The 23,792-nt window shown below is 43.2% G+C and overlaps 1 protein-coding gene across 2 annotated transcripts in view; it reads right to left on the bottom strand.

The window, feature by feature from the left end:
• TOP2A (DNA topoisomerase II alpha) overlaps positions 1-14,470 on the bottom strand; it is a 29,458-nt gene extending 14,988 nt beyond the window's left edge. For both annotated transcript variants that reach the window (XR_010153227.1, XM_016931845.4), the window contains exons 1-19: positions 14,264-14,470; positions 13,233-13,388; positions 12,915-13,005; positions 12,497-12,560; positions 9,967-10,112; positions 9,682-9,779; positions 9,242-9,454; positions 8,131-8,304; positions 7,840-7,941; positions 7,595-7,732; positions 4,983-5,121; positions 4,458-4,615; positions 4,040-4,165; positions 3,323-3,433; positions 3,075-3,180; positions 2,875-2,984; positions 1,280-1,372; positions 871-985; positions 646-767 (exon numbers count right to left, since the gene is read on the bottom strand). Coding sequence is in view for 1 of the 2 variants with exons in the window: in XM_016931845.4 (XP_016787334.1) it covers positions 646-767; positions 871-985; positions 1,280-1,372; positions 2,875-2,984; positions 3,075-3,180; positions 3,323-3,433; positions 4,040-4,165; positions 4,458-4,615; positions 4,983-5,121; positions 7,595-7,732; positions 7,840-7,941; positions 8,131-8,304; positions 9,242-9,454; positions 9,682-9,779; positions 9,967-10,112; positions 12,497-12,560; positions 12,915-13,005; positions 13,233-13,388; positions 14,264-14,284 (2,283 nt within the window). In the remaining variant the exon portion in view is untranslated. The remainder of the gene's footprint in view (positions 1-645; positions 768-870; positions 986-1,279; positions 1,373-2,874; positions 2,985-3,074; positions 3,181-3,322; positions 3,434-4,039; positions 4,166-4,457; positions 4,616-4,982; positions 5,122-7,594; positions 7,733-7,839; positions 7,942-8,130; positions 8,305-9,241; positions 9,455-9,681; positions 9,780-9,966; positions 10,113-12,496; positions 12,561-12,914; positions 13,006-13,232; positions 13,389-14,263) is intronic.
• Between the last annotated feature and the right edge of the window lie 9,322 nt (positions 14,471-23,792).

The raw sequence follows: 23,792 nt of genomic DNA, 5'->3' as shown, positions 1-23,792 counted from the left end.
TTGTATCCCTACTATATTTTGATTGAAAGCAACAAGACAACCATTATATTTAAAATTCTACAAACCTGTAGGCAATCTAGTTCTTTAAAACTGTTTTACATAATTAATGCAAAAAGTAATCACAAAACATTGGTGTAAAGTCAAACAATTCAGACACATATAAAAAGTGAAAGTTGCCCTTTCCAGTTCTCAGGGGTAACTAAAGTGAACAATTTGGAACATATCCTTGTAGACATTTTTAGTTATTGTTCTGTCTTTTTTCCTCACCTGAGAATAGACCCTGGATATTCCTCAGTGTCAGTGCACACAGTTTTACTGAAGTTACAGCACTGATTCCATGCATACATGTGTCACAATTTATTATAACAATTTTCAAATCAGTGGAGGTCTAAATTTTGACATCACAAAGTTATAATAAACATACTAAGTATTTTTTAATGTAGACCTTTGCAGACTTATGAATATCCCTGCAGGAATATTACTTTCAGAAATCAAAGGGCAAGCAGTTTTATTCTTTCACAGGTTTTACCAACTTGTTCTTTACTATGAATATATGACCTTATACTTTCACCAAATCTGTTTTGAGAATGACTCTGCAGGGATTTCTGATATAATGCTTTCTGGAAACATGGATTGTGTGTTTACCTCACCATGATGATAAGAAGACATTTCAGCCACTGATCCAGCTAATTGGGCAACCTTTACCTCTCGCTTGTCATTCCGTTTGAAGCAAGTAAACAAAACCTTTCTCTGACCTGGTTTCAAACCTTTAAAATGAAATAAGAGCAAACGTAAGTATCCTCAATTTAACCATTTTTGGAATTTGATTTCCATCTTACAATGAAAACAGACTAACAAATTGGAACTCACCATCCACCATAGAAGGGATAGATCTCTCGTTATCAGAATTTGAGAACAAGATAAGTTCCTTGTTGATGAAGTCATTATATGTCAGATATGTGGTAGTTTGTCCATACAAGTAATCCTGAAGGACCAAATAGTATTACATGAGTCTACCGGTCTAAACAATGCTCAACACAAAAATCAAACAGAAACCTTTCAGAACTAAGAATTATTTCTGTAATTCTCAAGTCTTTAAAAAATATTGAATAATACAGAAATATTTTATATGTTTTAAAAGCAAATTTAACTGCTGCACAACTCTATCATATCAAATTTTTTACTAAAATAACTATTCAGTAAGTTTAATTTGCTATAGTATCAATACCAAAAGGTCAGTCTAACAATCCATTTTGTGGGATATATTTAAAACTTTTACCTCAGGAAGCCCAAGTAACTTTCGTTGTCTTCTATCCTCCATGAAATTAGTTAACCATTCCTTTCGATCATCTATCTGTTTTTTGCTAAAGGCCTATAAATTAAAGGATGAAAAGATGTCACTGGTACTAATAGGCTAATAGGTTCCAAAATATCCTTCTACAAAGAACGAACAGAAAAACAACAAAAATCCTGTTTTCCTTTTTTTTTTTTTTTTTTTGAGACGGGAGTTACTGTTCTCTTGCCCAGCCTGGAGTGCAATGGTGTCATCTTGGCTCACTGCAACCTCTGCCTCCTAGGTTCAAGCGATTCTCCTGCCTCAGCCTCCCGAGCCCCTGGGATTAAAGGCGGCCGCCACCACGCCCAGCTAATTTTTGTATTTTTTTTTTTGAAATGGAGTTTCACTCTTGTGGAATGTGATGGCGCGATTTCGGCTCCCACAACCTCCACTTCCCAAGTTCAAGTGATTCTCCTGCCTCAGCCTCCCGTGTAGCTGGGATTACAGGCACGTGCCACCACACCCAGCTAATATTTTGTATTTTTAGTAGAGATGGGGTTTCACCATGTTGGTCAGGCTGGTCTTGAACTCCCGAGCTCAGGTGATCCACCCGCCTCGGCCTCCCAAAGTGCTGTGATTACTGGTGTGAGCCACTGCGCCCGACCTTTTTTGTTTTTTTTTTTTTTGAGACAGAGTCTCGCTCTGTCGCCCAGGCTGGAGTGCAGTGGCACCATCTCAGCTCACTGCAAGCTCCGCCTCCTGGGTTCACGCCATTCTCCTGCCTCAGCCTCCGGAGTAGCTGGGATTACAGGCGCGTGTCACCAAGCCCGGCTAATTTTTTATTTTTTATTATTTTTTATTTTTAGTAGAGACGGGGTTTCACCGTGTTAGCCAGGATGGTCTCCATCTCATGACGTTGTGATCTGCCCAACTTAGCCTTCCAAAGTGCTGGCATTACAGGCGTGAGCCACCATGCCTGGCCTTTTTCCTTTTTTTTTGAGATAGAGTCTCACTCTGTTGCCCAGGCTGGAGAGCAGTGGCCTGATCTCGGCTCACTGCAACCTCTGCCTCTCGGGTTCAAGCGATTCTCCTGCCTCAGCTTCCCAAGTAGCTGGGACTATAGCCGCGTGCCACCACGGCCGGCTAATTTTTTGTATTTTTAGCAGAGATGGGGTTTCACCTTGTTAGCCAGGATGGTCTTGATCTCCTGACCTTGTGATCTGCTTGCCTCTGCCTCCCAAAGTGCTGGGATTACAGGCGTGAGCCACTACGCTTGGCCAATTTTCGTATTTTTAGTAGAGAGGGGGTTTCACCATGTTGGACAGGTTGGTCTCCAACTCTTGACCTCAGGTGATCCACCTGCCTTGGCCTCCCAAAGTCCTAGAATTATAGGCATGAGCCACCAAGCCCAGCCAAAAATCAAAATTTTCTAAAATATCTGATTCCTTCTCTGGGATATGCTTACTGGAAACATTCTATTCTATAAAACATTCTTTTTTTTTTGATACGGAGTCTTTATACAAAAATGTAAATGTTTCAACTGGCTAAAGTAGTGATTTCTAAAATTAGAATGTATATAAAATACAACTCAAACCTACCAGGCTGATAGCAGCATCATCTTCAGGACCAGAATATTTGAACTGGATACGATGTCTTTTCATATCTGCAAAGTATTCTTTAGCTTCCTTTGATGTGCTGGTGCCCAAACCTATAAAACCAAAAATACCAAGTTCCCTCATATAGTCTTGTACAGGGTGTATAATAAAATGAGAAGTTCTATATGGGTTTCATTACAAACCTTTGTAATATTTGACTTTCCATTTTTTATGATTTGGAGTAGAACTCTTCCATTCTTCAAATTCAGGAAGGCTGTAAAATGCCATTTCTTGCTTGTTTTTAGACACCTGTGATAAAAAACAATGACTGTGGCTTTGTACACTGTGGGGTCCCCTGTATACCACTACATGTGACGGGGCTTATATGTATATCCAGGTTTGAGGAGTAGGGTCTTAAAATATCCATGATGGTACTTAGAAATTAGCGTACCTTTACAATGGGAGTGATAAATTCCTCCAGAAAACGATGTCGCAGAAGAGAGGGCCAGTTGTGATGGATAAAATTAATCAGCAAGCCTTTGATGTGGGAACCATCTTGGTCCTAGAAAGATTTGAAAGCCAAAGTTCAAAAGAATTGTTAGGCTGGGCGTGGTAGCTAACACCTGTAATCCCAGAACTTTGGGAGGCCGAGGCGGGCGGATTGCCTGAGGTCAGGCATTCGAGACCAGCCTGGCCAACATGGTGAAACCCTGTCTCCACTAAAAATACAAAAATTAGTTGGGTGTGGTGGCATCCGCCTGCAATCCCAGCTACTCGGGAGGCTGAGGCAGGAGAATCGCTTGAACCCATGAGGCGGAGGTTGCAGTGAGCCAAGATTGCACCATCGCACTCCAGCCTGGGCGACAAGGGCGAAACTCCATCTCAAACAAACAAAGAATTGTTTAGAAATAAAAAAATATTATGACTGACCTACTGGCAATTTGTCAAATTTTCTATGGGAATCAAAAAAGGTCTGTTCAAATCCCGACTCACTTAACCCGTATTTGCAACATACATATGATATAAGCATATCTGATTAGATGTTGATTAGAGATGATGAATAAAGCTCCTATTTAAGTAATTTATTTTCATGGCAAAAAACAATGAAATTAAATTAAGACATGCTTAATTTAGTTGAACAATCTAAAAATTTAATAACAAATCTGACCTGATCTGTCATAATCATTATCTTCCCATAACGAAGAGTCTTCAATGAATCTTCATCTTCATAGTTTTTCTTGTACTGAAGACCCACAATCTTGATGATATTGTTAATCTCAGCATTTTCCATGATCTGAAATGGACATATACCAAAAAAAGCATCGTTTATAAATTTGAAAAGAACAAAGAAATTTAACAGTATATGTTGCTTGGATTTTCTTGAGCTCCAGTATTTTGAGCTATTAGCTTATAATTTACTACATCAGAAAGGTCTGTTAAAATAGGCTACAATGTACCTAATTTCTCAAAATAAGCACAAATTGTCTAAAATATATTTTAAAATGCCTAATGAGGGAATTAAATATAAGCATAAAGTCTTGTATTATAAATTAGATTTAGATTCTGAAGATCGTTTTATATTCTACCTGCTTATGAGAAGCTTCTCGAACATTGAGTATTTTTCCTCTAAGAGGGAAAACCCCATATTTGTCTCTCCCAACCACACCAAGGCCTGAAACAGCCAAAGTTTTGGCTGAATCTCCCTCAGTCAGGATAAGCGTACACTCAGTGGAGTTTCGGCCCCCTAAAATAAAAATATACATATTAATATTAGCACATTTAGTTCAACCTCAAATATACTAACTTGAACATGCTGTTTATAGCCTTGTGATAAAACACAATTTACTATATAACAAGCAAAATTATTTGTTAGGTAATAGATCATAATATAAACATTCTTGTTTTATACTCCAAAATAATCACCTCAATATTATTTATAACATGGAAATGACCTAAATCTTCCATAATAGGAAACGGGTCAATTTTTAACAAGTTATTCTGTTGAATATAGTTATTCTGTCAAGGGAAAAATAAATATCCGTGGTATGCCATTAATGAATAAAATAACAACTATAAGACTTAAAAGTTTGGAAACATTATTAAATATATACCTGCATCATTGGCATCATCGAGTTTGGGAATTCCCTTGATTCTATTATGTTTTACAGCTGAACACTTCTTGTTTAACTGGACTTGGGCCTTAAACTTCACCCAGTTTAGTATGCTTTCTACAATACCACAGCCAATGGCCTGAAAACGAGAAGATTCATATTAGGGATCATATTAGGGAAGAAGGGATCTATCAGAAATCTAGAATACAAATGAGCCTTAATACAAATAAAAATGATTCAAAAATTAAAAAGATGTAGAACAATAATTTCTGGATAGAGGGTGGCACATCTTCCCATGTCAGGTTATCACCACTGAGGGAGCTGCTCCTTTTGGTTCATTCGTTCAATAAATATTTACTATATAATTATATTGTGCTAGCACTGAGCTACTTGTTGGAGATATAGTGGTTAAAACAAATTAGGCCAGGCACGGTGGCTCACGCCTATAATCCCAGCACTTTAGGAGGCCAAGGTGGGCAGAACACCTGAGGTCAGGAGTTTGAGACCGGCCTGGCCAACATGGTGAAACCCCGGCTCTACTAAAAATACAAAAATTAGCTGGCGTGGTGGTGGGCACCTGTAATTCCAGCTACTCGGGAGGCTGAGGCAGAAGAATCGCTTGAACCCAGGAGGTAGAGGTTGCAGCGAGCCAAGATCGCACCATTGCACTCCAGCCTGGGTGACAAAAGTGAAACTCCGTCTCAAAAAAAAAAAAAAAAAAAGGTAGCCAGGCATGGTGGTGGTGAGATGGCTGTAATCCTAGCTGCTTGGGAGGCTGAGGCAGGAGAATTGCTTTAACCTGGGAGGCGCGGGTTGCAGTGAACTGAGATCAAGCCATGGCACTCCAGCCTGGGAAACAGTGAGAAGCTGTCTCCAAAAAAAAAATTAAAAATAAATAAATAAAATTAGACACAAATAAAACAAATTGAGACACTTGTCCTCATCAAGTTTAAGACACAACATAGAAGACAGACATAGCTGGGTGCAGTGGCTCACGCCTGTAATCACAGCACTTTAGGAGGCCGAGGATGGTGGATCAAGTGAGGCCAGGAGTTCAAGACCAGCCTGGCCAACATGGTAAAACCCCATCTCTATTAAAAATACAAAAATTAGCTGGATGTGATGGTGCATGTCTGTAATCCCCGCTACTCAGGAGGCTGGAGAATCCCAGCTACTCAGGAGGCAAGGAGAATCGCTTGAACCTGGGAGGCAGAGATTGCAATGAGCCAGGATTACATCACTGCACTGTAGCCTGGGCAACACAGCAAGACTCTGTCTCAAAAAAAAAAAAAAAAAAAAAAGACTGGGCACAGTGGCTCACAGCTGTAATCCCAACACTTTGGAAGGCCGAGATGGGTGGATCATTTGAGGTCAGGAGTTTGAGACCAGCCTGACCAACATGGTGAAACCCTGTCTCTACTGAAAATACAACAACAAAAAAATTAGCCAGGCATGGTGATGCATGCCTGTAATCTCAGCTACTCGGGAGGCTGAGGCAAGAGAATCACTGAAACCTAGGAGGCGGAGGTTGCAGTGAGCCGAGATCGTGCCACTGCATTCCAGCCTGGGCGACAGAGCGAGACTCTGCCTAAAAAAAAAGACAGAAATAAAATAAGTTACAGTGTTATAAGTGTTATGGATAAGCAAAAAGTTTGCTAATAAGGTATGTTCAATATTATATTGGAACCAACTTAGGTGGGGGGAAGGGTAGAAAGTAAAGGCTTTCCTGAGGAAAGGACAAGACCTAAAGTAGCCAGGTGAAAAGGATGTATTTCATGCAGAGGGATTAGCATGTGAATAAACTCTGAGGAGGGGAAGAGCACTGTGCTTTTCAGTAATTTAAAAGCAACAGGACAATATACGAAAAACTGGCACTGAGATGAGTTGGAGAAGTAGGTGTAATTAGATTACAGCAGATCTTTCTTGTTGGCCAAATTATGGAATTTGGACTTTCCCTGAGTGGAAGTCATTGAAAGATTTCAAAGGAGAGTGAAGATAAAAATGGGTGTTTTAACACAAAAGTCACTCAAAAGCATTCCAAGGAAAGGACTTAACCAGTATGAAGGTTAAGAACCTATTGTAGTAAACCAAAAAAGAGATAATGGTGAGAAGCTACTGCAGCATCCAAGAGATGATTCTTATTGACCGGATTAGAGAGGAGGGGAAATAAAGGAAGGCTCCCAGCTTTCTTGTTTATACAACCTAGAGGTTGGTTGGGGCTTTTTACTAAGATAGGAAGTTGTTCTTTTGTTGGAGAGTGGGGGGCTGCTTGTATGGGCAAATCAGTGAGTATGGAGGTAACAAATTCAATTTTGGATGTGTTGATTGAAAGCAAGTCTTAGGCATTTAAGTGAGGGTGTTTGTTAAACAGCTAGATTAATTCAAAAGTGATCTAAGCTTAATGGTAAAATGTAATTGGGAAATACTGAAATATAGACGGTCATTAAGTCTTTGGTAAATCAGTTAAAGAAAAGCCCTTTTTTACTTCCTTTTCAGATTGGGAAGACTTGGAGAAGCTCACTATGAGAAGAATCATTGTTTCTGCAGAGCTAAGAAGTGCAATGGAAAATAAAGTCAGGTGTTTCTATTTTTATTTCCCTCTAAGTACTCACAGCTTTGATAAATTTTTCACTCAATTGGCAGGTTGATCCAAAGCTCTTGGGTTGTAAAGTCATGTTTTCTTTTGTCTGAGAGTCAAAGGTTGGGTTTTCAATTAAGGCATTTACAAAAATCCACATGTGATTTTTCACCTGCAATAAAAGTTGATATTAAGCCACTAAAAATGTACTCATGGTTTATTTCTAGCCTTTCTCTTCTTCCTTGACTTTAGAAAAAGAAAACTGCCAAAAGCACATACCTGATGTGCTTTTACTGCAACACCACCCTTGTTCTTCTTCTTCACAACATCAACAAGTTTAGTCACAATCTGATCAGCTACATAATCAACATGTCTGCCACCCTAATAAGGAAAAATACCAAACTGTAAAACTCAGTATCCTCAAAATTATAATAATCAAACATTAAAAACTAATTTAACCTCCTTTATACTAAGCTAGCCCAATATTCAAGTCCACTTTATATATTAAAAACAATAAGAACACATATATGTAAAGATAAATCATGATTAATAATTTAAGAATAAAATTACCTTGGATGTAGCAATGCTGTTGACAAAGCTAATTTGCTGAAAGCCTTTTTCACTCATAGTTAAACACACTTCCCACCTGTGGTTTACTTGTTCATGTATTACTTTCAAGGAGTTACCAGTTTCATCCAACTTGTCCTTCAAATACATGTCCACATAACTACGAAATCCTTTTACCTGTACAGGAATTAAAGGTAACAGTATTAAGAAAGTTATTAAAAAATAGGTTCAATGATAGACTATGAGGACTTTCCAAAACCAATGCAATGAAGTTCACTGATAGGCATAAGGGAATGGTCATTAAAGGACACAGGCCGAGGTGGGTGGATCACTTGAGCCCAGGAGTTCAAGACCAGCCTGGGCAACATAGTGAGATCCCCACCTCTATTAAAAAGAAAAAAAAAAAAAAATTAGCTGGGCATGGTGGTGCTGCCTGCATTTCCAGCTACTCCAGAAGCTGAGGTGGGATGATCGCTTGAGCCTGGGAGGTCCAGGCTGTAGTGAGCCGTGATTGCATCACTGTACTCCAGCCTGGGTGACACAGCGAGGTTATCAAGAAAAGAAAAAAAAAGGAAAATAAAAAAAGGACATGAAATATTTATTTTAGGTGTTTCTTTGAGAAAGAAATTCCTTCAGTAAGTTTAAAATGAGCTGATTAAAAAATGTGGCATACCATTCTCTTTTCAAGAACATATGTGAGAAGTGGTAAGAAAATACATATGGTTGGGCCAGGTGCAGTGGCTCATGCCTGTAATCCCAGCACTTTGGGAGGCCAAGACGGGTGGATCATGAGGTCTGGTGTTCGAGACCAGCCTGGCCAACATAGTGAAACCTGTCTCTACTAAAAATACAAAAAATTAGCCAGGTGTGGTGGCAGGCACCTGTAATCCCAGCTACTTGGGAGGCTGAGGCAGGAGAATTGCGTGAACCTGGGAGGTGGAGGTTGCGGTGAGCCGAGATCGTGCCACTGCACTCCAGCCCGGGCAACAGTGTGAGACTCTGTCTCAAACAAACAAACAAACAAAAACATATGGGAGGGGAAAAAAATTCAATTTTGCACTTGACAATGATTACAAAATCCCTTATTATCCTTAACATCCAGGAAAATACTCACTGGCAGTTTATTTCCATTAAGAAAGACTTTGACATCTTTGGTGGATCCAGCAATATCATATGCTCTTCTGACCATTAGTGCAACAATATCTTTGTCCAGGCTTTGCATTTTAAACTTAGACAAATCAGGCTGAAAGGTGATACATGTATAATCTTCTCCATTGAAGGGCTTGAGTTCCATCTCACCAGCTCTTCCCATATTATCCATCCATGTCTATGGAAGTAAAGAATAGGAAACATGAAAAATTCAAGTCATCTCACAAACTGGAAGTAAATAACATAAATTTATGAGTCCTAATAACCTAATATATATGCTTATGAATAATTTTCCATACTTCAATAGCTTATAAACTATGTTAAATTAAACCGATCATTAATGCCATTATAAATGGCTATACTACTACCATTTATCATTAAGGTACAAGACACTTATTTACTTGCCTGTTTGAACATTTTCTTGTATTCTCTACTGGCTGTTTCCACAGTAAATTTGGTACTGAATATGTTACACAATTTGGCTCCATAGCCATTTCGACCACCTGGGCAAATAAATATGAAACACTATTTTATTGTTACTATCTCATTGACAGCTTTATTTCTTAATCACTGGCAGAGCTATTCAATTATAGAGATTTATTTCCATATCTTTAACCCTCATGCCACAGACAGTCATTTAAATATATATATTTTTAGTAACAAATATGTTATTTCCCCTCAATACTCTACCTGTCACTTTCTTTTCATCATCATCATAGTTACTAGAAGTTAGGAGCTGTCCAAATATGAGAGCTGGGACATACATCTTTTCAACTTTGTGTTCAACAACAGGAATACCTTTTCCATTATTCCATATACTAATTAAATTGTTTTCCCTAAGAAAAAAAGATTGAAAATTGTATTGTACAACACATTAAACGAATGCTTAACATTTAAAAATATTTAAATACTATTATTTCTAAAATATGTATATTCAGGCTGGGCGCGGTGGCCTGTGCCTGTAATCCCAGCACTTTGGGAGGCTGAGGAGGGCAGATCACTTGAGGCCAGGAGTTCTGGCCAACATGTTGAAACCGTCTCTACTAAAAATAAAAAAAATTAGCCAGGCATGGTAGCGCATGCCTGTGATTCCAGCTACTTGGGAGGCTGAAGCAGGAGAACTGCTCAAAGTGTTGGGGTTATAGATGTGAGCCACCATACCCAGCCCTCAATTTTTTTGGCACTTTTCATATATACCTTCTGAAATTCAGCAGGAACATTTCCCACCATGCTTAGTTCCTGACATTCCTGAAATAGGAGTCAAGAGGAAAAAAAAACCTTTTCCAACACCTGAATAGACACTGATAATGTTGAAAAAATACAAAATTTTAAAGTGTTAGGATAAACAGAGGGAAATGATTTATGCCCAATGGAAAGAAAAGGACAATCTGGAAACATTATTATACACCACTCCCACTCCTTTTTTTGAGACAGCATCTCGCTCTGTCACCCAGGCTGCAGTGTAATGGCAGGATCACAGCTTACTGCAGTCTTGACCTCCTGGGCTCAAGCAATCCTCCCACTTCAGCCTCCTGAATAGCTGGGACTACAGGTGTCCATCACCACACCTGGCTAATTTTTAAATTTTTTGTAGAGATGAGGGTCTCACTATATGGCCCAGGCTGGTCTCAAACTACTCCTGGGCTCAATTGATCCTCCCACCTTGGCCTCCCAAAGTGCTGGGATTACAGGAGTGAGCCATCATGCCTATTATACCCCTTTCAAGAGGATCATCTATACATCTCTTGTTCCCACTCAACAAAGTACATAAAAACAGGCTGGGCGCAGTGGCTCACGCCTGTAATCCCAGCAATCCCAGCACTTTGGGAGGCTAAGGCAGGCAGATCACTTAAGGTCAGGAGTTCGAGACCAGCCTGACCAACATGCAGAAACCCCATCTCTACTAAAAAAAATACAAAATTAGTCAGGTGTGGTGGCATGCGCCTGTAATCCCAGCTACTCTGGAGGCTGAGGCAGGAGAATTGCTTGAACCCAGGAGGTGGATGTTGCGGTGAGCCGAGATCATGCCACTGCACTCCAGACTGGGCAATAAGAGCAAAACTCCATCAAAAAAAAAAAAAAAAAAAAAAAGGAAAACCAATATCAATCATAAACTGCCTTGCTCTCAAATAAAATGCTGAAAACTTATTTCAGTTATTTTAAGTTAATTCTTGGATGGTACTATATTTTAGTTAATAACTAGATATACATTATGGTTCTTGTTCTACATAGTACTTATTATCTATAAAAAAACTAATTAAAATTAGCTCAACTTTTTTTTTTTTTTGAGACAGAGTCTTGCTGTGTCACCTAGGCTGGAGTGCAGTGGTGCAATCTCGGCTCACTGCAAGCTCCACCTCCCGGGTTCATGCCATTCTCCTGCCTCAGCCTCTGGAGTAGCTGGGACTACAGGCGCCCACCACTACACCCGGCTAATTTTTTGTATTTTTAGTGGAGACAGGGTTTCACCGTGTTAGCCAGGATGGTCTTGATCTCCTGACCTTGTGATCCGCCCACATCGGCCTCCCAAAGTGCTGGGATCACAGGCATGAGCCACCGTGCCTGGCCCTAGCTCAACATTTTTTAAAGACTATGATACTGAGTCCTTAGGAAAATCCAGGTATACTTTGTCATAATCAATCAGACTAACAAAAAAGTGAAATAAGCACCCTGATCACCCACAAAGGGACACCCCGCATTTATAAGCAGAAATGTCAGATCAAATTATTCTCTACCACCACCTACTGGTTTACTGTTTGAATAGCATCATGAGAAAAAGTTAAAACTCCAGATGCCAGAATACTTAAAGCAATTACTGAAGGTGCTTGCTCAAATATTTAGGGATTAGGTGTCATAAGTTCCTGTAATTTATTTTGAAATGATCCAGAGCAAATAGGCCACGTGCCATGGCACACACCCATAATGCCAACACTGGAGGATTGCTTCAGGCCAGGAGTTCTAAGACCAGCCCAGGCAAAATAGCAAGACCCCTTCCTCTAAAAAAATTAACTAATTAAAAAAAAGATGGAGAAAATATGGAAAAACGTTGGCAACTGTTGGATCTAGGTGGTGGGTATCCATGGGTTTTTCATTTTAGCATTCTGCTTTTGTGTACTTTTGTCAACTTCTGTTTAGGAAAAGCCAACTTCACCAGTAATCAAAATACATGCAGCTAACAATAGCAACGAGCTACATAACAAAAACTAAGCAAAAGACGTACGGATCAATTGTGACTCTAATACAAGACATTTTTGGGTCCCTTTGTTTGTTGTCCGCAGCATTAACTGAAAGAAAATAAAATATACATTTGTAAGAAATTAGTGTTTTAAAAAACATTCTGTAACTCTAAGTAAGATATAGAAAAAAAAGTTCCCAAACAGCACAGGAGTGGCATTAACAAGGTGTTAATTTAGCAATTTTTGTCCATAGTACTGTTTCTAGGAGAAAGCTCAACCTCCTGGGCTCCAGGAAACCAGCTCACCTTTATCAACTAATTGAAATGACAGGAGCCCTGGCTACAGCAGATTTGGTAGAAATGATACTTTTTGTTTTCACTTTTATCTTTTTTAAATTTTTATTTGGAATGATACTTCTTACGAAAGATTTGACCAGATCTTTATATTAAAGGATTTACTCACCTAGAATCTCATCAAAGATTTTGTACAAACCAGGAACAAAAGTGACTTCCCTATAGTTAATGCCAACATCTTCATCGTAAACCCACATTTGCTAGAAATAAGGCAAAGAAATACTGTTATTTTTACTCTATATTCATTGTTCTGTTATCATGATTACCGTAAAGTGTTCATATTAAGTATTACCGTATTTAGGCCAGTTCCAGTGACACTCAGTACATGAGAGACACAGAAAGGTCACACTCAGTACATGAAAGGTACAGAAAGAAGAGTATCCATTTCAACTACTAGGTTAACTGCCTTTGATGAGCTTGATTTTACCTGGGTCACTAATTCCACAGAACCAATGTAGGTGTCTGGGCGGAGCAAAATATGTTCCAATTGTGTTTTCTTTTGATAGATTCTTTCAACAGACAGTCTTTTCTTAGCATCTTCATTTTTCTTTATTTTGTTGACTTGCATATTTTCATTTACGGGCTAGCAATTAAAAAAAAAGAGAGAAAGAAGGCAATTTTTAATCATAAGTTTACCCCAAACTAGGAACAAAATGCCTACCATAGTGAGATGTCAACACGCATTGCAATCTGTTAGTAGGCAGTGGTGGAGTTGACAGTTTTGTACAAACAGGACAATTTAAATTCGCTGCGGCCAGGTCCCCAGGTGTCAGGTTAAACAGACACATATTATCTCACCAAGTGGGTCTGTCTGGAAACCTCTTTTCTTGAGCAACATGGTAGATGTCATCAATAAAATACACCCACTTCTTTCAGTTCCTGCATACATTATTTACCGAGTGCCTATTATGATAAATTATTTACGGTGTCCCGAGCACACGACACCGTAAATAATTCCAGTTCGGCAGCAGCAGTTTGGGCGGCTATCCGTTCAATCCCTTGGCCACCTGAGCGTTGTGAACTCAGGAAGGGGGCGCTTTTGTAAGCTGGCCAGCTGCTGCAGAGAAACACTGTGCCAGGCTCTGCCCTTTCCAAGATCGGGGACATTCAAGACCGTTTTCAAGCAGAGGGCAGGAGGGGAAAGCATCTGTACGCGCGACTCAATAACGTCGCACCCGGGCCGCTGTAACATGGATCCACTACGGGACCAACGGACTCCTGCCCCTAGAAACAGGGCAACAACGCACGACACCCTGGAAGCCGGGTCATACTTCACTACTAGCACCAGAAGGGGCTTCCGCCTCTCCACGATCACCCCGGAACCGGGAATGGAGAATATGGGCTCCCAAGCCGGTCGCCGGCCTGACCGCAGCCCCGGAGCTTCACCCGTCACGGGCGGCCAGAGAGATGCCCGGGCCGCGCTGAGGCTCCACCGCCAGTCCCTCCCGCGAGCCGTACCTGCAATGGTGACACTTCCATGGTGACGGTCGTGAAGGGGTTCGAGAACCCTGAAAGCGACTAAACAGGCAGGACCCCACGAGACCACCCTCGACCAAGCCGCTTCTCCACAGACGCGCGTCGGTTAGGAGAGCTCCACTTGAACCTTCCTTTAGCCCGCCCGAAGCAGACCAGCCAATCCCTGACTCGCTCTCATCGTCTCCTTCCAGAAGAACCAATCGTAGCTTGCCTTTTATATCCACCTATGAACGGCTGAGTTGGCCGGGGTTTGTTTGAATAAACCAGTCAGGTTAGGGAGGCGGGACTAGAGAGGCTTCAAAAGGCACCACTCGGCGTCATAGCGGAGAGATTGACAGGGAATCTGGCCAATGAGAAGGGCTCACTTGTTTTCTCGTGCGGAAAGCTTGGAAGAGATGGGCTTTGGAAGCGGGAAGGGGTTGCCTGAGGCAAAAGTGTGCAGGTGAAAAGCAAAGGATGTTTATTCTCCAGGAACTGCCAATCTATTTAAGATCCCTGAAATCTAAAAACTGTCCTCTGTTCTGACGTTGTTAGCGAGGGGAATGGGAGCCTTAGCTTCGTTTTCCTGAGGAAACTGAGTGCCGGCTTTCTGGACAGGCAGCCTGGCTGCTTGGTTGAAGCCAACAGATTCTGGCATCTGCCTCAACCCCGCCCCCTTTACCCTCGAATTCATTTTTCAAAGAAATAAAAGTAGGCTGTGTGCGGTGGCTGGAGTCTGTATTCGCAGCACATTGGGAGGCCGAGGCGGGAGGATCGCTGGAGCCTAGGAGTTGGAGACCAGCCTGGGCAACATAGCGAGACCCCGTCTCTACCCAAAAAGGAAAAAAAAAATAGCCGGGCGAGGCGTCGCACACCTGTAACTCCAGCTCCGGAGGCTGAGGAGGGAGGATCGCTTGAGCCCCGGAGATTGGAGATCGAGGCGCCTTGAACCGTGATTGCTCCACTGCACTCCAGCCTGAGTGACAGAGCGAGGCCACCTCAAGAGATAAATACATAAATAAATAAATAATAAAAATAATTAAAATAAAAGTGCCACAGTTGTGGTTTGGGGGTTCCATATAATGGAAGGATGTAGAAAGGCTTTGCAAAATGGAGGGCAGCATTCAGGTCCCCAGTAGAGCAGCGCTGGACAGCAACTGGTAAATCGAAAGGGATAACTTGTGGTGGTAGCCTCTTGAGCTGAGGGTGGGCTCAGCCATCCGGGGCTGAAACCTTTTCCGCAGCCAGCTGGCCAGATGCCCTCCGACTGGCTACTTTTGCTCACCTCCGTGAACCCTGCAGTCCAGAACAGCTGTTCCAATTTGACAAGGAAATGCCAAGACTGAAGTTTTTTTGTTTGCTTGTTTTTTTGTTGCTTTTTTTTTTTTTTTTTTTTTTTTTTTTGAGATGGAATCTCACGCTGTCGCCCAGGCTGGAGTGCAATGGCGCGATCTAGGCTCACTGCAACCTTCACCTCGCGGGTTCAAGCGATTCTCCTGCCTCAGCCTCCCGTGTAGCTAGAATTACAGGCGCCTGCCACCACGCCTGGCTAATTTTTGTATTTTTTTAGTAGAGACAGGGTTTTGCCATGTTGACCAGGTTGGTTTCAAACTTCTGACCTCAAGTGATCTGCCCGCCTCAGCCTCTCAAAGTGCTGGGATTACAGGTGTGAGTCACTGTGCCCGGCGAAGACTGAAGTTTTAAAATTACTCTTAGATATAAATGTTTGAGTGGATTAAACAAAGTTATTACCCTTACAAGAAGCCAGAAAAAAAAAAAACTGCACAATTTGAGTGCCTACTAATTCCAGCTGAGCCACCTCTTTCCATTCATTGCTTCCTTCCTCTACCTGGGTTTCAGTCCCAACTCAGCAATTTGCCATTCGTGTCATTTCGATGGAGGAAGCCTCTCGGTGCTTCCGTTTCCTCTCCTAAAAAGAATAATTAACTATGATCTCAGAGTAGTGTGAGGGTTACATGAGAGAAGTGTAAGGTAAATAGTGGGCTGACAGTATTAGGTAGCAGGAATTTTCCTTAGGCTGGTGTGACAATTGTGGATGTAATTTTTTTTTCTTCTTCTAAAAGAAACCAGAGGTCAACCATTGTTACATAACCACAGTGTGTCAAGGGAGGGCCAATGGGGAGCCGTATGATGTGGCAGGAAGCCAAGGATGGAAGTTGCCCATGGGCTAGGGGCACTCGGAAACCATAGGCATGGTGCTTCGGCATTGTTCTGCTCTCTTGACCTTTGGCTCCCTGGCCTCCAGCAGTCTCTGTGTGTTCCCAGCTCTGCTCTGCTCACCACATGTGTTAGAGAGCACAGGACCACCAGGGGCTCAGAGCAGTGGTAGGGAAGCTTGGCCAGTAGCCTCTGCTCAGCCAGAAGGCTGACCAGGCCCTGGGATCCAGGGCCTGCATGCCACTCTCTGCAGGACACCCGAGGGCCCTGACAGAAACCAGCCATGCTGGCTTCTACCTCCTAGAACGCACTACCTCCAAGGTAGTGGGGATGGTGGGCATGCTTCCCCAAGGATGGCAGCTCAGTTTCTGCAGCTCCCGGCCTCTACCCTGTAGCTCATCCCAGCCTGCAGTGACCCACTGGGCAATGAGGCAACAGGAATTTAACAAGCAGCTCCAGCCCTATTTTTTAGGGGCCCAGCTTGAAATCTGTCCTGCAGTTTAGCCGGATCCTGTGTGTCTTTGTTCCAAAAACCCAGAAGAAGTACTGTGGAGTCAAAAGGACTTTGGGGGCCGGGTGTGGTGGCTCACGCCTGTAATCCCATCACTTTGGGAGGCTGAGGTGGGTGGATCACCTGAGTTCAGGGGTTTGAGACCAGCCTGGACAACTTGGTGAAACCCCGTCTCTACAAAAATACAAAAAAAAATTAGCCATGCCTGATGGCTGGTGCCTGTAATCCCAGCTGCTCGGGAGGCTGAGGTGGGAGAATAGCTTGAATCCAGGAGGTGGAGGTTGCAGTGAGCCGAGATCGTGCCATTGCACTCCAGCCTGGGCGACAGAGCAAGACCCCATCTCAAAAAAACAAACAACAACAACAACAAAAAACACAAAAGGACTTTGGGGCCACACACACCTAAGTTAGAATTCTTCCTGGGTCTCTTGGTTTCCCCATGCCATTATCCTTTATCAAAGACACAGAGGGCAAAATGAGATATGCAAGTGTCGGGGACAATCCTTTTCCAGCTCTCCAGCACAAGGTGGTCTTGCTCTGGCCCACCCTCCTTCTCTTCTGGGTACAAGCTATTTCTCTGCCAGTCCCTCCCTCTTCCCAGAGCCTATTGCAGGGGGTCCTGCAGGACTTGTGGGGACTATTGAAGAAAGAAGTGGGTGGGGGTCTGGGATGGGTGGGCCTGGAAGGCATTGCACACAAAGAGGGAACTGCAGGTGCCTGCCAGTCCTGGGAGGCAAGAAGGGGTTGGGGGTAGTTCCAGGGGGCTGTGGTGGGGGGAGGGGAAAGATACCATCCTCATTATCCACCCACCCTGCCCCCACTCTGCAGGGGCCCAAAGTAGCTACCTGGACATTACCCCCTCCCTCCCCCAACCTGTACTTGAATATGTGGTTGAGTACTTAAGGCAGATCCCTGACTAGGATATTTGCTGGGTATATGACTTTGGGCAAGTCACTCAGTCTCCCTTACAAGTTCAGTTGTAGATCAAATTGACTTTTATTTGTGATTCATGAATTGGGGCAGCCCCCATTCTACAAAACAGAATGAAAGCTTCCACTGGGCAATAGCAGAACGGTGGGTTTTGTAAGGTGGGAACCAGGAAACAGCAATCGGAAAAAACCTGATTGGTTAACATCAGGTACTTCAGGTTACTTTTTTGTGGAGTTAAAGCAGAGGGGACTTCCTTATTAAACTGACTTAGGTAGATTGGACTCTCCTGTTTTCAGGAAAAAGTGGTCTGTTTTGGAATCTATCTGCTTCTTTAAAGTTTCAGTTGGATTACATGGCATTTAGCACGAATGACTCCATCTTGGTTTGGTCTAGTCTTTTGGGGCCTAGTGTAGGAGCTCAGTTGAAAACAATGGCCTCCATAATTTTTTTTTTAGACGGAGTCTCACTCTATTGCCCAGGCTGGAGTGCAGGGGTGCGATCTCGGCTCACTGCAACCTCGGTCTCCCGGGCTCAAGCAATTCTCCTGCTTCAGCCTCTGCAGCAGCTGAGATTACTGGCGTGCACCACCACACCCAGCTAATTTTTGTAGAGGCGGGGTTTCGCCATGTTGGCCAGGCTGGTCTTGAACTCCTGACCTCAAGTGATCCGCCTGCCTTGGCCTCCCAAAGCACTGAGATTACAGGCGTGAGCCACCGTGCCCAGCCAACCTCCCATAATTTTTTTTTTTTTTTTTTTGAGACGAAGTCTCGCTCTTTCGCCCAGGCTGGAGTGCAGTGGTGTGATCTTGGCTCACTGCAACCTCCACCTCCCAGGTTCAAGCAATTCTCCTGCCTCAGCCTGCTGAGTAGCTGGGATTACAGGTGTCCACCACCACGCCCAGCTAATTTTTGTATTTTTAGTAGAGATGGGGTTTCACCATGTTGGTCAGGCTAGTCTCAAACCCCTGACCTCATGATCCACCCGCCTCGGCCTCCCAAAGTGCTGGGATTATAGGCGTGAGCCACGGCGCCCGGCCTATAATTTTTAACAATCTAAAATGGGGATAATGGGAGTACCTCCTCCTGCTCTTCATAGGGTGAGCCATCCTCATTATCCACCCACCCTGCCCCACTCTGCAAAATTCTTACACCAAATTCTTAGTGCATTGTCTGGCAAGTAATAAGTGCTCAAGACATGTTAACAATGACTACCTCTGCTCCTTTCCAGGATCTTCCTTCCCTGCTAGTCCCACCAATTCCTTCTCCAAAACCAGCTCAAAATTCTCCTACCCAGGGAGCCTTCTCTGACAGTCTTTTTCATTGAACCTCCTCAAGTCTTTTGAGGTATATTTGCATATGCAGATAAGTTCCTTTTATAAGTATTCTTCGGTTGTTTTCTCCTGGGTTGTGTGCTTCCGTTCTTTCTGCTCTTTGGCAAGGGGAGGGAAGGTCCTGGAGGCATAGTGTCCCCTTCATGGATCTGGAAGGTCCCCTAGAAAGAGCAGCATTTCTTCTCTTTTGCAGGCTTTCCCAGCAGAAGGAGGCTGGACTGAAAGTGTGGCTCTGGATTTGGGGTTTGGAGCTGGCTAGGCTGGAGCCCACTGGGAATTCCTGGATGAGGCTGGGCCAGCGCCAGAGTACTCAGGTGGTTAGGGCTGGGCCAAGAAGCTCTGTTTACCTTGAGGTTGACAACTGGCGAGCCTGGTCAGTTTATTTATTTATTTATTTATTTTTATTTGTTTATTTTTTTACCAGGGATACCAGCCTCTGGTTGGAGGAGGCCAAGAAAACCCAAAATGTCCCATAGAGCCTAGCCTCTAGGTGGCCCCTGTCAAAGAAATGTGGACAAAGTTGGGAGGAGAGCAAGGGAGTTTACAGAGGAGAGCAGTTCAGGACCAGAGTTGAGTAATCCCTAAGTCTGCACAGAAGTTCCCTATCCATCAAAAATTTTAAAATGTACACACCTTGTAACTCAGCAGTTTAAATTCTAGGAATACTGAATTCAATCAATTCAATTCAGTTGTGGAATTGTGCAAAGATGTATGTACATATGTATAGGATTATTGCAATGTTGGTGGTTTTCTTTTTCTTTTCTTTTTTTTTTTTTTGAGATGGATTCTCGCTGTGTCGCCCAGGCTGGAGTGCAGTGGTGCAATCTCGGCTCACTGCAACCTCCGCCTCCCGGGTTCAAGTGATTTTTCCTGGCTCAGCTTCCTGAGTAGCTGGGACTACAGGCACATGACACCACGCCCAGCTAATTTTTGTATTTTTAGAAGAGATGAGGTTTCACCATGTTGGCCAGGCTTGTCTTGAACTCCTGACCTCAAGTGATCCACCCTCCTCGGCCTCTCAAAGTGCTGGGATTACAGGTGTGAGCCACTGCACCCGGCCTATTTATTGCAATATTGTTTTTAATAGAAAATAACTGGCAGCAAGCTAATGGAACGAAATGATATGCAGCTATTAAAGAGATGGACATTGGTCTAAGTGTACTGATATGGAGGTATCTCTAAGATATACTGTTAAGTTTTTTAAAAAGTGAGGCAAATACTGTGTAGAGCATAATTCCATTTGAGTAAATAAAATTATATATATTATATATACACATATATGTGTATATACATATATGTGTGTATATCTTATATATACACATATATGTGTATACCTATATGTGTATATATTATATATACATATATGTGTATACACATATATGTGTATATATATGGATTGAGTATATATATATGTATATATATATGGATTGAGAATATCTGGAAGGAATTGTAAGGAGGTAGAGGGAAAGGAAGACTTCCTTTCTTCTTTCTTTTTGAGACACAGTTTCAGCTCTGTTGCCCAGGCTGGAGTGTAGTGGCACCATCATGACTCATTGCAGCCTCAAACTCCTGGGCTCAAGCAATTCTCCTGTCTCAGCCTCCCGAGTAGCTGGGACTACAGGCCTGTGCCAGCAAGCCTGGTTGATTAAAAAAATTTTTTTTTATAGAGACGAGGTCTTGCTATGTTTCCCAGGCTGGTCTCCAACTCCTGGGCTCAAGTGGTCCTCCCAGTTCAGCCTCCCAAGGTGTTGGGATTACAGGCGTGAGCCACTGCACCCAGCCAAGAGTTGCTTTTTGTATTTTTCCTCCTATTTGAAAATTTAAAAGTAAGGTCACCCTTCTCACCCCTGTCACTTTCCCCCACCTCATTGAAGGCAGGCATACCTGTCTATACAAGTTTGTGTGAGAATGTAATTTTTATAGATAAAGATAGATTATCAGTAGACTTGGGAACTCAGTGCTAAGAACTCTGCAGAAAAATTAAATCTTTGGACCAAAGTAAGGGACACTGTGCTGTGGTGAGAAGTCCCAGACCAGCTCTGCTGTCCCTAGTTGCACGAGCTTGGGTAAATCCCCTTCTCTCTCTAGTTTTCAGTTTCCCCACCTGTAAACTGAAGTTGAGGTACCCCAGCTAGAGGATTGGGTTGCAAAATGCCTTCTTCACAGTCTCAGAGAGGTGATAGTGAGGCCGGGCATGGTGGCTCACGCCTGTAATCCCAGCACTTTGGGAGGCCGAGGCGGGCGGATCACCAGGTCAGGAGATGGAGACCATCCTGGCTAACACAGTGAAACCCTGTCTCTACTAAAAATACAAAAAAAAAAAAAAAAATTTGCCGGGCATGGTGGTGAGCACCTGTAGTCCCAGCTATGCGGGAGGCTGAGGCAGGAGAATGGTGCAAACCCGGGAGGCAGGGTTTGCAGTGAGCCGAGATCGCGCCATTGCACTCCAGCCTGGGTGACAGAGTGAGACTCCGTCTCAAAAAAAAAAAAAAAAAAGAGAGAGGTGATAGTGAAAGCACTTGGAGGAGGTGAGGCCCAGTTAACCAATCCAGAACAGTCCCACTTTCATCTTTTCATATTTTAGGTTCTGTGTAAAACTTCATTAAACACAGGGCTCCACTGCTTAGATTTTTAAAATTCATGGGTAAATTACTGTTAAGGGCTCTTCAAGTTCTGACACTGTAATTCCAAACATGACTTTTCATTTATTGAGTTGGTTTAAATCAGGGTATGCCTGCAGCTTTGTCTTCCTTTCCCCCCCACAGAGCCCAACCAGGGCTGCAGAGGAGCTCAAGCCCATTGGGGCTGAACCCTGGTGTATGGGGAGGCAGAGGAGGGCCACGGATCCTTTTCACTCTTTATGTGACATCCCTTCCCCCATCTCGTGGCCTAGCGGTATGGCTGGGACTCTGCCAGCTCCCTAAGACATCCCCAATTGCCCCTCTCTGGCACCAGTGCCTGCTGATGGCAGCTGCTGGAACTGGAGCTTGGCCTTAGTTTTATGCCTGCTGGAGACTTGATCAGCAAGACCTGGGCAAACATAATGAGCCCCTTGCTGCTTCCTCACCCCTAAACTCTCCAGCTCCCCACATCCTTCCTCTGCAGTCCACAGAATGGAAGTGGTAAAGTAGCCCTCCCATCTGACAGCAGAGGCCAGGGCTGGGCCTCTCTGTTCTCTCAGCTTTTCACACCAGGAAAGGGAGGCAGAACTGGACTGAGTATCTTGATAGTCCTCAGGCTACTTGAATGATCGCCCTCAGTATGTTTTATTTGGTCACTGTGGAACATGGAAGGTCATCACCGAGGAACTTCTGCATTGGAATCCTCTACCTCAGAAGAGGAATAAAAAAGTACGTCTCTGGAGTGTCTTCCCTCCGACGTTATCTGACAGTTGTCCCCCCCTGCTGCTATCTCCAAGGCAATCAGGGCCAGTTTATGTCTACAGGGTCCCCTTCACTGACGATCTGAGACACTAGGCAGGTTGGAAAGGGGCGGAGTGGCGCTAGGAGCAAATTATTCACCTGAAGAAAATAGAAAGTTAGATCCTTCTGTTTAGGATTGAAGAAAATAATGGTGTTTCCCAAAGGCCTGGAGTTAAGTGCTGCTTATGTGGTTTTCTGTCTTCCTTCCTGATCATGAGAGAAGCTACAGGAGCAGGAAGATGGGAATCCTGACTGATACACACTCTATTTCCAACAATAGTTTTGCTGATTATAGTTTGTTGAATGCCAATTATAAGCACTTCACATAACTTTCTCCCTAATCTTTACAACAATCCTTTAAACTAAGGCAACTCAGGCTTGCAAGAGTTAGGCAATGTCCCCAAGATTGTGAATTTCTACTGATCTTTCAAGACACAGATCCAATGTCACTTCCTTTAAAAAAAAATATTTATTTACTTATTTATGAGATGGGGTCTTCTTATGTTGCTCAAGATTACCTCAAACTCCTGGGCTCAAGGATCCTCCTGCCTCAGCCTGCAGAGTAAGCTGGGATTTTGTCACCCAACACACCCAGCTCAATATCACCTTCCTTTGAAGCTTGCTCTAACCAGCCTTGGTTTGTCTTTGTTTTCTTGGCTTCCTGTGCATTTCTCTCTATTACACAGCACTGTGTGTTTACCCACAGGTCTCCCACTTCAAACCGCAAGCTCTTCTAAAGTCAGGGATTTACTTATTTCTTTGGTACCCTCACTTAGTACAATGCCCACCCACTGGAGGCCTTCTGTGAATGGTATTATTAGCACTATCATTGTCCACCTGGAGGCAGCACACCCAGCTACCAGACCCCTTGTGCAGGAAAGCCAGCTCTCTGGCCAGGTGGCTGGGCTGTCAAACTCCTAAGTGAAGGGAAATGTCCACACAAGCCTCTGCTTATGCCCCTATGGAAGCCAGGGATGACTGTACCAGCAGTTTGCTGCATCCTCTTTGGATTCAGTGGAAGGTACAGTACTCATTGCTGCCATCAGCTGGGCTGTCCTTGGGGACACTGGGGCTATGCAGGAACATCTCTACCTTGGACTCAAAGACCCAGTGCTACGGTTTGAATGTGTCCCTCAAAAAGCATGTGTGGAAAGTTAATCC

This window comes from Pan troglodytes, chromosome 19 (assembly GCF_028858775.2).
Source record: "Pan troglodytes isolate AG18354 chromosome 19, NHGRI_mPanTro3-v2.0_pri, whole genome shotgun sequence".
NCBI classification, from domain to species: domain Eukaryota; kingdom Metazoa; phylum Chordata; class Mammalia; order Primates; family Hominidae; genus Pan; species Pan troglodytes.
Note: the sequence above shows the minus strand (reverse complement) of the source record. Positions and strands in the feature narration are given on the sequence as shown.